The sequence below is a fragment of the Balaenoptera physalus genome, assembly GCF_965194825.1.
Source record: "Balaenoptera physalus genome assembly, chromosome: 7".
In the NCBI taxonomy this organism is placed as follows: domain Eukaryota; kingdom Metazoa; phylum Chordata; class Mammalia; order Artiodactyla; family Balaenopteridae; genus Balaenoptera; species Balaenoptera physalus.
This window is the reverse complement of record NC_138886.1, coordinates 110,360,386-110,374,740: the sequence shown is the minus strand read 5'-3', so window position 1 is coordinate 110,374,740 and position 14,355 is coordinate 110,360,386. Positions and strand designations below refer to the sequence as shown.

The following is a 14,355-nucleotide window of genomic DNA, read 5'->3' as shown; positions in this document are numbered from 1 at the left end:
GCATGTGAACTAACTGTGAAATAGTACGACCCTATCCACTTTGTTCTTTTCAAAAGAAAGTGCTGACAGGCTAGCTGTCCCAACGTGCAGTGTCACAGGAAAAGCGCTGACCTGACCTAAAATAAACTGAGGGGGTATTAACCTAACTCACAGATTTTCTTTAGCTTGATGATTAGCAGCTTTGGCACTGCCAAAAGGAACCCACGAGGGTCAGTATTTTTCAAACGCTTTGCCCATGATGAGACAGCAACCCAGCACTACTATCATAAAATATAATGAAAAATACATAAAATACTGTAAAATATATACCTAACACAAAAGTTTCCTGAAACACTACTTACCGTCACATTCTATTCTCTTTCTATTTTTCAGTGTTGTTTTTAAGAAAATGTTGGTTATAACCCACTCTACTGATTTCAGTTTGAAAACTACTACTCTGGTTTAACCATTTTTTAATAAAGGAAAGAGTCAAGTGGAAATGGGGAGACCCTTTGGTTCTGGGATTTCAGCACTGGAACTAAAGGATAAAGGGAGAAGCCCGGGTCCCCCCGCAAAACAGAGCAATGTCCCTGTGTGACCCTACGGCTCAGCTTGAGGGAACCAGGAGCAAGAAGTCCGCAGAGGCCCTACCTAGGGTGTCAAATTCACCCCCGGCCTTTATCCTTGAGTTGGCTGGTGGGAAATATGGCCAAGGTCAGAGAATTTGCTTTCAAATCTAAAGACTAGCCGTCAAAGAGAAAGCAAACTAGGTCTACAGACAGCAGATAATGGAATCAGATACGACCACACAAAACTAGCACACAGATTTCAAACTAAAACGATAAGCCATACCTTTTTAGATTTATTTTGGAGGGTATATCCTCTGTACCAACCTGTCAGGGTAGAAGAGAACACAAAATCTTTTGTTATCTGGGACAATATAAAGACATTAGCAATATACGTCCTCATCTTGTTAGGATACTGGGATGGAATCCAGGAGACATTTAGCAGACAATATGAGCATTCTGGTTTATTATGCAATAAAAATCTAGATCTATTTCAGAACTTTATTCTCTTGATAACTAAAGGATTTAAAATTCACTTAGAACCATGCCTTGTCCCTACTCCTTTGGAGAAAGGATAGAACAACAACAAAAAAAACAAGACAGAAGGCAGCCCAACCTCTCAACACCTTAATACCTCCCAGCATTCAATGAATGTTTTTGTATAAATGAATATGAACTTTCATCCATTCATATACATTCTGAAAGTCAACTTATACTATTACAATAGATTATACTATCAAAATAGATATTTTAAAATAATTTATATATATTCTCTCCCTCTCGCTTTCTCTCCTACTCCCACTTCCCTCCTCCCCAAGTTCCCAGGTTAAGAACCAATATTCTGGAACAATTTTAAATTGGAGTAGCAAACCTTATATATATAAATATTTACACCTAAAAACAAACTGAAATAAATAATGACACAACATTTTAAACAATTCTTGGCAATGCTACAATACCCCCTACAATGAAAAGATTTTATGTGTTTGCTTAACGAGGCTTTAAGTAAAGTCTTTAACTTCGTTTTAAAAATTCCGATCAATACACATATTCCTATGGACGTTTTCCCACCCTCTATCTTATAAAGGGAGTATACAATCTAATCTGTCCATAAACAGATACTGTATACAAAATATTTATTGAACAGCTACTATAGGCAATTCACTGTAATAACTTTCCTCACTCCCCATGCCCACGAGGCATCAGTGTGGTCATCTTGCTTCAGTAAACGCTGTTGTCCGTGGTCCAGATGTGTAAAGTAGCCATACACACACAGTGAGCAGACGCAGGCTGTACTGAAAACTTTAGGCATCGGGGGCTTCCCTGGTGGTGCAGTGGTTGAGAATCTGCCTGCCAATGTAGGGGACACGGGTTCGAGCCCTGGTCCGGGAGAATCCCACCTGCCGCGGAGCAACTAGGCCCGTGAGCCACAACTACTGAGCCTGCGCGTCTGGAGCCTGCGCTCCGCAACAAGAGAGGCTGCGACAGTGAGAGGCCCGCGCACCGCAATGAAGAGTGGCCCCCACTTGCCGCAACAAGAGAAAGCCCTTGCACAGAGGCAAAGACCCAACACAGCCATAAATAAATAAATAAATAAATAAATAAAATTTAAAAAAAAAACTTTAGGCATCATATTTCTGGACAGAACTATTATATAACTGGAAAATATACACACACTCCAATGTTCATAGCAGCACTACTTACAATAGCCAAGACATGGAAACAACCTAAATGTCCACCAACAAATGAATGGATAAAGAAAATGTGGTACATATATACAGTGGACTACTACTCAGCCATAATGCAGCAACATGGATGGACCTAAAGATGATTATACTAACTTATATGCGGAATCTAAAATACGACACAAATAAACCTATCTACAAAACAGAAACAGACTCACAGACATAGAGAACAGACTTGTGGTTGACAAGGGGGAGGGGGATGGGGGGGTGACGGATTGGGAGTTTGGGATTAGCAGATGCAAACTACTATATATAGAATGGATAAACAACAAGGTCCTACTGTATAGCACAGGGAACTATATCCGATATCCTGTAATAAACTATAATGGAAAAGAATACAAAAAAGAACATATATAACTGAATCACTGTGCTGTAGACCAGAAGCTAACACAACATTGTAAATCAACTACACTTCAATAAAAAAATAAATTAAAAAAATATTTCAGGCAGCTGTTAATAGCATTCTAGAGCTCTCTTGTAACTTGTTCTATATAAAATCATCCAACACTGGACATGCAATCTATTTTGGATATGTTAAAGCAGAGAGTTGAATTTACCTTCTTTGAGCATGGATTTATTAATATTTTTACAAATTTTAAACTGTCAGTATTCACACATGTTAAGGATTTTGCTATTTTTTACCAGTTAGAATGGGGTATTATGCTGTGAACTGGTTATAGGTTTGCATCAAGGCCCATGGTTGACAAAAAGATATCTGAACAGGAAAACACTGCTCCCAATTTAAGAGGCCAAAATGCACGTGAGATCCAGTTATACCCACACAAAACAATTCTCCCAGGCCTCAAGAGTCTTCACCCATCTATACACACTTGCTTGGTTCTGCTAACACGTGAAAATTACTTTTGCAGGACTTTCCTCATGGCACAGTGGTTAAGAATCCGCCTGCCAATGCAGGGGACACAGGTTCGAGCCCTGGTCCGGGAAGATCCCACATGCCGCGGAGCAGCTAAGCCCGTGCGCCACAGGTACTGAGCCTGCGCTCTAGAGCCCGCGAGCCGCAACTACTGAGCCCGCGAGCCGCAACTACTGAAGCCCACGCGCCTAGAGCCCGTGCTCCGCAACAAGAGAAGCCACGGCAATGAGAAGCCCGCACACCACAACTAGAGAAAGCCCGCGCACAGCAACGGAGACCCAACACAGCCAAAACAATAAAATAAAATAAAATAAACTTATTTTAAAAAAAGGAAAATGACTTTTGCGTGAATAAATGGCTTCAACTCCATCCTGGGCTGGGAAGGGGGAGGCAAGTTGAGAAACAAGACTTTAGTCTCTTCCAAGCAGTTTTCATCTCTCTACGTCTTATAAACCCAAGATGTTACAACACAGACTGGGTCCACTTTCAGAGGGGAATTTATCTGTACTTTTGTTAATAATGTTTTTGCACAGCTATCCATCACAGAATTATACTTCCGAAGGCTGTCGTTTTTGAAAACTTTTTTTTTTTTTACCTCCTATTTTTTACCTCAAAGTCTTCTCTAGAATTGTGGTGTGTGCATAACCCCTATCTAAAGGCTCAAAATTACCACGCTGAATTTTACAAAAGTGAACGTTCACGTTCCTTGGCATTAGGTAGTAGCAGAACACTGTCTATTTCTGGAGTTTTCATCATAGACTGTCAGGACTCCATAAATTCAATAGCTTAAATGCAAGGGATTAGTAATAGTCCAAAAGTAGGTTTGCTCATTTCCACATTACCAACCGGGGTTGTGATACAAGCAAGAACATGATTTTCCAATTAATCCCAACATTTAAAGCAAGATAATTACAGTTCAATATGGTATGCTACTGAATGCATATCAACAAGCAGCTATAATCAATGAGTTGTATGAACTGGTCAGAATCTCAGATGCTTTCATAAGTTAGAAACTGAAGGAAATGGTGGGGAGATGGTGAGTCCAGAGGACTAGTCTCACTTATAATTAGGTGAAATGACCGTCTCAAAAAGTAAGCTTCCAGCAACCATGTGGAACATCAAAAGTGATTCTACGCTAAGGGTTGCTCTTCGGTTCAGGAAAAGTCATTTCTGTTTTCCTGGGACTGCCCCATTCCAGAATAAAAATCTGGCCTCTCCAATTTAAAAATACCAGAGAGTCCTTAATTCCATTGTCAAAGTCGCTTACTTTATCTGGTTTCTCAGATCATCTCCATCAGCCAAGACTCCATCACCTGCTCCATTTCACCTCACCTGTCCAGATGCATCTCTGGCCACTGCCCACTTTCTGGCTCCCACAGGACAGGTCCCTTACTCGGCTCCTCGCCCCCTCTACATGCAACCATTCAACAAATATTTATCAAGCACTAGTTTAGATACCACGATGCAGTGGAGAGCAAGAGTTATCATGAAGATTACACTCTAATGTAAAATACATACATATATAGATAGATAGATGATGATCTCAGAGAATGACAGTGCTAGGAAGAAGCACTCAAGGAGAACACATGGCAGAAAATGATTAGTAAACATGGGACATGATGTCACATAAGGTGACCAAGGAAAGGCCACTGTGAGAAACTAAATGGAACCAGTCACGAAAAGAGGAGACAGCAACAAGAAGGTGGTCAGAGGGAGGCATGATTCTGGGCCCTGACTGCCTATTAGATTCAAAATACCCATGCCTGGGCCACATCCCCAAATACTCTGATTTAACTGGACTCAGGTGGGGCCCATGCTTCTATAAAGTTCCCCTGGTGTTGCTACCGTGCACCACACACATAGGTATCGTGGACCATGGAGGAACTGGGGTTTTATCCTAAGCACAAGGGGAATCCCCGGGAAGGTTCTAAATGACATCATGCCTCACGCTTTTAAAAGATCACGCTGGCTGCTCTATAAGAATGGATTGTCGAGGTGAGACACAGTGGAGAAAGGACACCAGTGAGGATACTGGCAGGTACAGCGAAAATGGGGAGAGATGAAAAGATGGAGGACCTATTTTGAATCGATAAGAGTTGCTCATGATTTAGCTGGGACTAGCCATTAACTGGGGGAGCAAAGGCAAATACTCAAGGGTACTTAGGTCTTGGGTGTAAGCAAATGAGTGGACAGTATTCTTCTTTGGTAGGAGAAGACTGAAAAAAGAAAAACACTGGGGAATAGGAGACAAGAGTCAGGAGACCTATTTGGTCTTCTGCTTCCCATCCTGAACAAGTGAGCCCTGAGCTATTAGGTGGGATGGGGCAACTTAGGCATCTGCAAAGGTGTGGGTGGGAGGCTCCACACGGGACCAGGCTGGCATGGGCTGTCAGAGCCCAAGCAGAACAAGGTATGCATCCATGTGGGCGTGTGGGGCTCACATGGGGCATTAGAGCCTGAGTGGGGTGAGGAGAAGGCCATCCACACAGGACTTGGGGCGGCGGTGGGCTGCCACGGGTTATCAGAGGTGAGGAAGCCGTCCACGTGGGAGAAGGTGGTAATGACGATGGGGAGGGGTTACATGCGGGGGAATTGATCAAGTACGCACACATATTAGAAGTAGTGGAAGCCAGGCTTCCTGCTGTCACAGAAGGGAGTTACAAGTACAGAAAGAGAAAAAACTGGAATGAACTCTGTGACGCTGAGTTGGAATTGAAGGTATCCCCATGTACTCATGACTCTCAAAATGCGTACAGAGGTGAAAATTCATAGAGGTGTTAATCTGTATTTATACACACATGCATATTAGCCCTAGCTCTGCTGAAATACCTATTTAGTTTCTATTTTTCTGGCCCTGATACAGCTGATGGAGATCTCAGAAAGAAGCCCTGGAACTGGCCCAGAGAGCATCCAGGCCAAACTGAAGCCAGAGGACAGAGGATTCCATGAGGAGCAAATCCAAGGAAAAAAATGGAACTGTGAAATTATCTCATTTGTCTGAACATATTAGAGGGAGGCAAATGATTTTGTCAGAAAGTCTGGCTATGAAATAGAGGTAGGTCCACAGAGAACCAAGAAAAAAGAAATAACACCTCTAGAAAAACCTATTATTCACGAAAGGAAATGTTATCAAGGTACATGGATAGGTTCTGCTTGCTTATACCCCATGGGCACAATAATCTAAATAATAACTATTTTTAAAAAAACAAAAAAATTATGAAATATCTATATTGGGAGAGCTCCATTAGGGACAAATAGGTATATGTGTGCTTGGTGAGGAGTATAAGAGAAGAAAATCCTTACCTTCCATAAAGAGCAGTGAATAAATAAAAATAAAAATGGAAATAGCAAGTAATAGAGGCATGTTATTTAGAAATGAAAAAGGCATATATCACAAAATTGGCTGAAGGAGCTGAAAATGGAATCAGAAACCAAGAGGAATTGGGAAAGGACTGTTGTTTTTCATTATAAACTTTGTAGAAATGACTTCACTTTTAAAACTATATCATTTATGACAATGACAAAATTTTTAAAACATACACTGCATACACTTCTTGGTAAGCCAGGACTAGGCAAAGGCACAAAATAGGGAAAGAAAATAGATCAAGGTTGAGGGTGGCGTGGATTTGACTACAAAGGGACACAGGAGAATTCTGGGGGGCTGACAGAATTGTCCTGTCTCTGGATTGGGGTGGTGTTTCACGATTGCACGCATTTGTCAAAAAGTCTGCTGAACTACACTCAATGGGTGAATTTTACTTAATGCAAATGATACTTTAAAAAAAAGACATGAGATACTATTATACACCCACCAGAATAGCTAAATTTAAAAATGACTGGATATGGCTAATTGTAACTCTCTTACATTACTGGAAGTTTCTTTTAAGATTAAAGATACACATGACCTATGATCCAGAAATATCCCCACACTCCTAAGTATTTCCTCAAGATCAATGAAAACCTGTATCTATAAGAATACTTTACGAGAATACTTATCAAAGCATTCTTAATAGCCCAAAACTGGAACCCGTCAAAATGTACATCAATAGAGTATCGACAAACTGTGGATATTCATGTAATGGAGTATTAGTTGGCAATAAAATGGAATGAACTACAGTTATAAGCAACATCATGGGTGAACCTAAAAAACATTATGTTGAATAAAAGAAACCAAACACAACAGACACGCATAATTCCATTTATATAAAGTTGAAGAGCAGACAAACTAATCAATCCATGGTGATCTAAATTAGAACAGTAGTTGTCTTGTGGGAGTGGGAATTATATGGAAGAAGGTGATAGGGAACTTTCTGGAGCACAGGAAATATTCTATACCTTGACTTGAGTATTAGGCACATGTGGTACATTCATTTGTTAAAACTCCTTGAATTGTATACCTAAGATGAGTGCATTTCACTGTATATACATTTTACTGCAATTTCTAAAAACCATGACAAATGTACACTAGCAAATGAACATGACAAAGTATCCAACTCAAAGTGACACAGGATTCAACCATAAAGGCATTGCTCAAATATTACTGAATATTTTTGTTGGAAACTACCTTGAAACCAGTTTGAGTCACATGTGAAAAATCAGAGCTTTTACTCCAATTTCTCCACTGCTTTTACTTTGTTCTGTGCCTCCCCAATGACAGTATTAATCTTACTCACTTTGCGCTCCAAAATTGATTCTGAACGAGTCCTGCTATTTCCAAAAGTTCAACACACATTGGAGATTCATTTATTCATTCAACAAACAGATGCTTAGGAGAGCAAGACCTACAACATCTCCATCCTTCTTAGTCTTATTTTATAACAGGAAGAGAAGAACATATACATGTGAACACACAAGGCTATGAATAAAGTCATTTCATAAAGGGCTAAAAGTTATGAAGGAAGGAGTGACAGTGCACCCCAGTGTTCACTGCAGCACTATTTACAATAGCCAAGACGTGCCTAAATGTCCATCGACAGAAGAATGGATAAAGAAGATGTGGTATTTATATACAATGGAATACTACTCAGCCATAAAAAAAGAATGAAATAATGCCATTTGCAGCAACACGGATGGACCTAGATATTATCGTACTAAGTGAGGTAAGTTAGACAGAGAAAGACAAATATCACATGCATGCGGAATCTAAAACAACGATGCAAATGAACTTATTTACAAAAACAGAAACAGACTCACAGACTTAGAAAACAAACTTATGGTTACCAAAGGGGAAAGCTTGGAGGGAGGGATAAATTAGGAGTTTGGGATTAACATTACATACTACTATATATAAAATAGATAACAAACAAGGGCCTACTATATATCCCAGGGAACTCTACTCAATATTTTATAATAACTTATAAGGGAAAGGAATCTGAAAAAAGAATAAATACATACGTAAGTTTATGTATGTTTAAATGAATCACTTTGCTGTACACCTGAAACTAAGACAGCACTGTAAATCAACAATACTTCGAGTAAAAAAAAAAAAAGAGTGACAAGTGGAGGTGGGGTTACTTCAGTGTATGTGGTTAGAAAATTCTCTCTGCGGACAAGCAACTGGAGCTGAAGATTCACATTGCTAATGTGGTCACTCATTTATTATACATAAAAACATTTATTCAACCCCAGCCGCCAGACACTGTCTTCAAGGGAGAAGGAAATAGATCGTAAACAAATAATGAAATACAAAAGGCCCTTTTTCTTTTAACATCTTTATTGGAGTATAATTGTTTTACAATGGTGTGTTAGTTTCTGCGGTATAACAAAGTGAATCAGCTATACATATACATACATCCCCATATGTCCTCCCTCTTGCGTCTCCCTCCCACCCTCCCTATCCCACCCCTCTAGGTGAACACAAAGCACCCAGCTGATCTCCCTGTGCTATGTGGCTACAAAAGGCCCTTTAATGGTAATGCTTGGAGACACTGGCACACAAAGGTAGGGGTATGAATATGCTGAAGGCAATTACTCACCGGGACTCTGAAGATCTTTTTGAACCATAAAAGCACCATTTAGATGTGTAAGGCATGGAGCATTTTGCAAAATCTCTCCTCATTTTGCAGTCCCAGGATAAATTTGTTTCCTCTCCGCCCCCTCCATCAATAAATTATTTTTTTATTATGGTAGATTATATATAACATAAAATTTAACATTTTAACCATTTTAAAGTATACAGTTCATTGGCATTAAGCACATTCACACTGTTGTGCAATCATAAATAAATAACTTTTGACTTCCCGGGAATTAAAGGCAAGAAACAGATGGGGAGCCGTTGTTTCTATGTACCCTCCCTGTGTGTGTGTCAGGGGAGGGTCCATAAAGGAGAAGCAGGTGCTAAATCCTGTTGTTTTTTTAAGTGTCACTGGCCTGGTAGCTCCCTGGGTGAAGCACAGTTAATTAGGCCAAGGTCAAAGTTCCATCCCTCGTGGGCCAGGTAAGCCTGTCAGGTTTCCATGGCCACAGCCTGCCCTCCCATCCCCAGTAAGTGTCCCTCGGAGAGATGGCTGAGGTCCCTCCCTCTAGGGAAGCTGGGAAGTAGCCACACTGGGTGCAAACCCCTCCCGGGACAGCCGGCTTGGTTGTTGCATCTTTATCTGAAGGCAGCACAGAGCCCTGGGGGTTCAGGATGTCCACTTTCTGAATGCAAGGACCATCTCAGTGAGGCTTTTGAAACTTAAGTTCAAAGGCAGAAAGTGGAGGGATGCAAAGACAGTAAAAGACGATTCTATTCTCTTGTACCTTTTTGTGAGACAAATCAGCCATCTGGGTTAATGATCTGATCAATTTTGTGCCTTTGAGACAGGCGCATCCAGTAACTGCTGGAAGTCTGAGCTCCGAAGAACTCAGAGTTCACGGAAACCTAACACCCTCACCTCAAAAAGAGGAAACACAGGCAAGGAACTGAAAAGGTTGTCCAAAGCCAAGCAGTGACTTACTAGCTAAGCTGGGGGTCCGAGCACAGGTCTCCTACTGCCCAGTTCATAGTTCGCTGCCTCCTCAGCTCCCCTGCTGGGGGGATGGCAAATGGGACACTTGCTCAAGGCACTGCCTCTCAGAGGAGGGAAGCTTGGCCACAGAATCCTCTCAACATAAATCCGACATGCACAAGCACGGCAAGTCAGCAGAAAAGAAAGAGGTGTGGTTTCCATCTTTCATGTCTTGAATGAACAAGAAAGAGACCTGTCTTTGCGGTACCTGGCACACAGCAGACACTCGATAAACTTCTGATGAATATATTAATGAGAAAGAGAACTCCCAGAGCTAGTGGCCATGGATGGAATAGACTGATGGAAGGTCCACTAAAATCTGCTCCTCTGGGGTGAGATCTGACTGCAAGGTCTGAGACACCCTTCACCTCTCTCCCGGGAATCCTGTGCCCAGTAGGCAGAGTGGGGTGGGGCCCGAGCACCTGCCCAGGAGGCCAGAAAAGAAGAGGCACTGCTCCTTATAAGGAAGATTCGTTGAAATCAAAAGGCCTGGGTCTCCATCCTGGTTCTGTGCTCACTAGCTCTGCGGGATTCCATTTCTTCAACTATTAATTTCAAGTAATTAAGGCTTTGATCTCTCAAACATCCTTCCACCAAAACATTCCTTTTTCCTCCCCCATTTCCTCGCCTCATAAAATCTAACTCCATAGCTAACAGGCAGAGAGAGGTTTGCTCTGGTTGCCTACCATGGATGGTGATGGTAAGACTTCTCCTTTCAACCAGCACACACCTCCTTAGACAAACGGAGACACCTGGTCCAGGCAGTGGACCAGCGGGAGGAGTGGATCCAAGTCACGGCCGACAGAACGGAGGGGTGACATACCCAAACGTCCCCCACAAAACTGGGAATCTCTCTGTGACCTCATAGACGCCCCTGAAGCTCAGTGAGAGGGAGGAAAGAATTTCCTCCAGTCTAATCAACCTACTGACTCTGGTTTGCCCATTCCCTTTCAATTTTCTAGATATGGCTTTTTCTTTCTTTCTTTCTTTTCTAAAGCAAAGTAATCCTGGCAGCCGTTCGTCCTTTTGGCTCTTGGCTCTAATTCCCCTCTTCTGTGGTCCATTTCTCTAACTTATACAACCAGTTCAAGCAAGCCAAAATGAATGGATGCAACATGTAGTTTTCTCAGTAGTAGCAATGAATTTGCTGTACCTTATTCTTCTATTGGTTTTGTTATCATCACACCAATATTTGTAAGATGGATGAGAAAGGGGTACAGGTTTGTGGGTGAGGTATCATTTCATCAAGCAAGATGCATTGAAGGGGACTTCCCTGGTGGCACAGTGGTCAAGAGTCCGCCTGCCAATGCAGGGGACACGGGTTCGAGCCCTGGGCTGGGAAGATCCCACATGCCGCGGAGCAACTAAGCCCGTGAGCCACAAATACTGAGCCCGTGTGCCACAACTACTGAACCCCGCACGCCTAGAGCCCATGCTCCGCAACAAGAGAAGCCCGCATGCAGCAACGAAGACCCAAAGTAGCCAAAAATAAATAAATAAATAGATAAATAGATAAATTTATTTAAAAAAAAAAAGATACATTGAAGGAGCCTCGCTTTTATAAGGAACTATGCTGGGCTCTGGTGGGGGTCCTCACTCAAGGAGTTTGGGCCTCTAATAAACCCCACCTCCTGATCTGGAAGACCTTCTAATCTAATTGCTAGTAAAACAGAGACACACAGGTAAGGGGGGAGATATAAACTTGCCTGTCTAGTTAACCAGGATTTCTGGAATTTCAGTGCAGACTGCTTTTTCCATGAAACCACCTAAGCTGCCTGAGAAGGACACTGAGATTAGAGGTGAGAGATGAAGGAGGGAGGGAGGCTCTAGTAAGATAGGAAACTCATCCCGGGCAGAGGCGCTGGAAATATGTGAGCCTTCGCTCAGAGGACGAATCAGCTGAAGTGAGGAAAGCCCTCCAGTGTGACCCCGCCCTGAACCTAAGACCCCTTCCACCTGGTCCCCTAGACACCTGCTCCAAGTTCCTCAGTGGAATGCCTCTTAAAAGTGAAAGTGTGAAACTACAGCGTTAGACTCCAAACATGAACCGCAGGGCCCCACTTTGTGGACCCGGACAGCCAGGGGTGAGGAGACACTGCCAGGGGTGTGATAAGACAAGCAGTGACAGAAACAGAGGTGGAACCCAAGAGTGGTGACAGCATTAAGAGTCCTGGTGGCAAAACATCAGAAGCAAGAGGAAGAATATGAACCACGTGGGACCTTCCCAGAGCGTCGGAGCCAAAGACCACTGGGTCCGATCCACGTGCCCTATTTACTAACTCAGATGGGAGGGCACAGCTGCGGACCCGAGCTATACATCCACAGACACGCAGGGAGGAAGAGACTGCCACTGGCTGGGGGGTCAGAGACACTTCCAGAGACCTCTCTGCTTATCTCATCCTCCCCGACCCACCTGCCACACCTAAGAGGCTTGGACAGACTGTCCGTAACGGTTGCCCACCGCCTCCGTCATGCTTCCCTGGAGCGTGTGGGTTGCAGGAGGGGGACCAAACTCTCTGGGGGGGGATGATTCTGCTCTGCTCCCCGAAAACAGACATGCCTACCTGCTCGGAGGAAGCCAGCTGTTGAAAACTGGCCGGGGAGGAGATGTGTGTGGAGGGCAGATGAGGCACCCAGCACCAGGGCTGAAGCGGGTCCAAGCACGTGTTGAGCTCGGAGGGCAGGGAGGAGACCGCTGGCCAGGGTGACGAGTTTGCATGGAAGAGCCACGGAGGGAAGTAAGTCCAGAAAGAGCTCACCCTGATACATTTGGGGTGACGGGAGACTCGTCTGATAGCCAATCAAAACACAAAAGAAGGGGCTTCCCTGGTGGCGCAGAGGTTGAGAATCCGCCTGCCAATGCAGGGGACACGGGTTCGAGCCCTGGTCTGGGAAGATCCCACATGCCGCGGAGCAACTAGGCCCGTGAGCCACAACTGCTGAGCCTGCGCGTCTGGAGCCTGTGCTCCGCAACAAGAGAGGCCGCGATAGTGAGAGGCCCGCGCACCGCGATGAAGAGTGGCCCCCGCTCGCTGCAACTAGAGGAAGCCCTTGCACAGAAACAAAGACCCAACATAGCCAATAAATATATAAATAAATTAATTAATTAAAAAAAAAAAACTGCAAAAGAACCTACCCCACTGTGGAAAACTGTCCGTTATGTCCAAAATAGAAGTGTCATTTCCTCAAAGCCCTCGGGATGTGGAAAGCGCACTCTCCTTGGACTCCATGGGACCCTGGGTGGGAATCACAGCTCTGCCATTTCATAGCTGTGTGAATGTCTTCAAGTTTCCTAACCTTGATATTCACATTTATTAAACAAGCATCGGTAACTCTGATCTCCCAGGATTGTAAGCACTGAGATGCAGTACGTGAAAGCCCTTCGCTCAATGCCCGGCACGTAGAGGAATGGAAAACGCCCAGGTTGGAATGCTGAGGACCCCAGGACGTAATCCAGGGACCGGCTCCTACCCTTAGGGCCGTCATCTGCTTCCTGTGCTGATGACAGTAGGAGACTCTATATGGAGTTCTCATTCATTTGTTTTCTGAGGCACGCATCTGTGCTCTCTGGAAGGAGGAGCAGAACCTCTCTAAATTATTATTAAATTACCGATGACAAACATAGCAGAAGCTGGAATCGTGCTGGGGGTAGCTTCTCCCCAGAGCCCTCGGGGCTGATAAGAAGACATAATTTTATTTTCCAACAGAATAAGTTCCCTGCCCAAAGAAAAGGGTAGAAAACATGACTTTAAGGGAACGAGAACAAGAAAAAGTAGAAGAAACAACTTGGGCGATAGAAAAACCATATGACAGTGGCTACAACAACCAAGAAATACGGTGCCGAACACCCCAGGGCCTGAGCAGAGACTGGATACAGCCTAAGGAGAACTCAAAGGTCACCAGAATAGGTGACTCTAAGACCTGGTTAAACACTCAGTGGGCAATGAATCTGCCAGTAACACATATTAAAGAAGAAAAAGTCCCCCTGACCCATATCCTTCATTTCCAACTATATCAACAGGTTCTTATTCCTGCATGGTGAAAACTAAACAAGCATTCAAGGTTAGGAATTTAGTGTACATTGTTCCTGTCATTTAAAAGACAGGCTAAATTGCTAGGTACAGCTGTTTAAAATCTATTTCATTTGTCAAAGTGAAAGGCACACACATTTAATACTCTTGTTCAAAAGACAATCATTGAGG

The 14,355-nt window shown here is 43.3% G+C and overlaps 1 protein-coding gene across 1 annotated transcript in view; it reads right to left on the bottom strand.

Annotated features, from left to right (window-relative positions):
* DOCK5 (dedicator of cytokinesis 5) overlaps window positions 1-14,355 on the bottom strand; it is a 189,820-nt gene that overhangs the window by 106,305 nt on the left and 69,160 nt on the right. Inside the window, exon 3 of the mRNA XM_082471422.1 lies at window positions 832-872. Coding sequence (XP_082327548.1) covers window positions 832-872 — 41 coding nt within the window. The remainder of the gene's footprint in view (window positions 1-831; window positions 873-14,355) is intronic.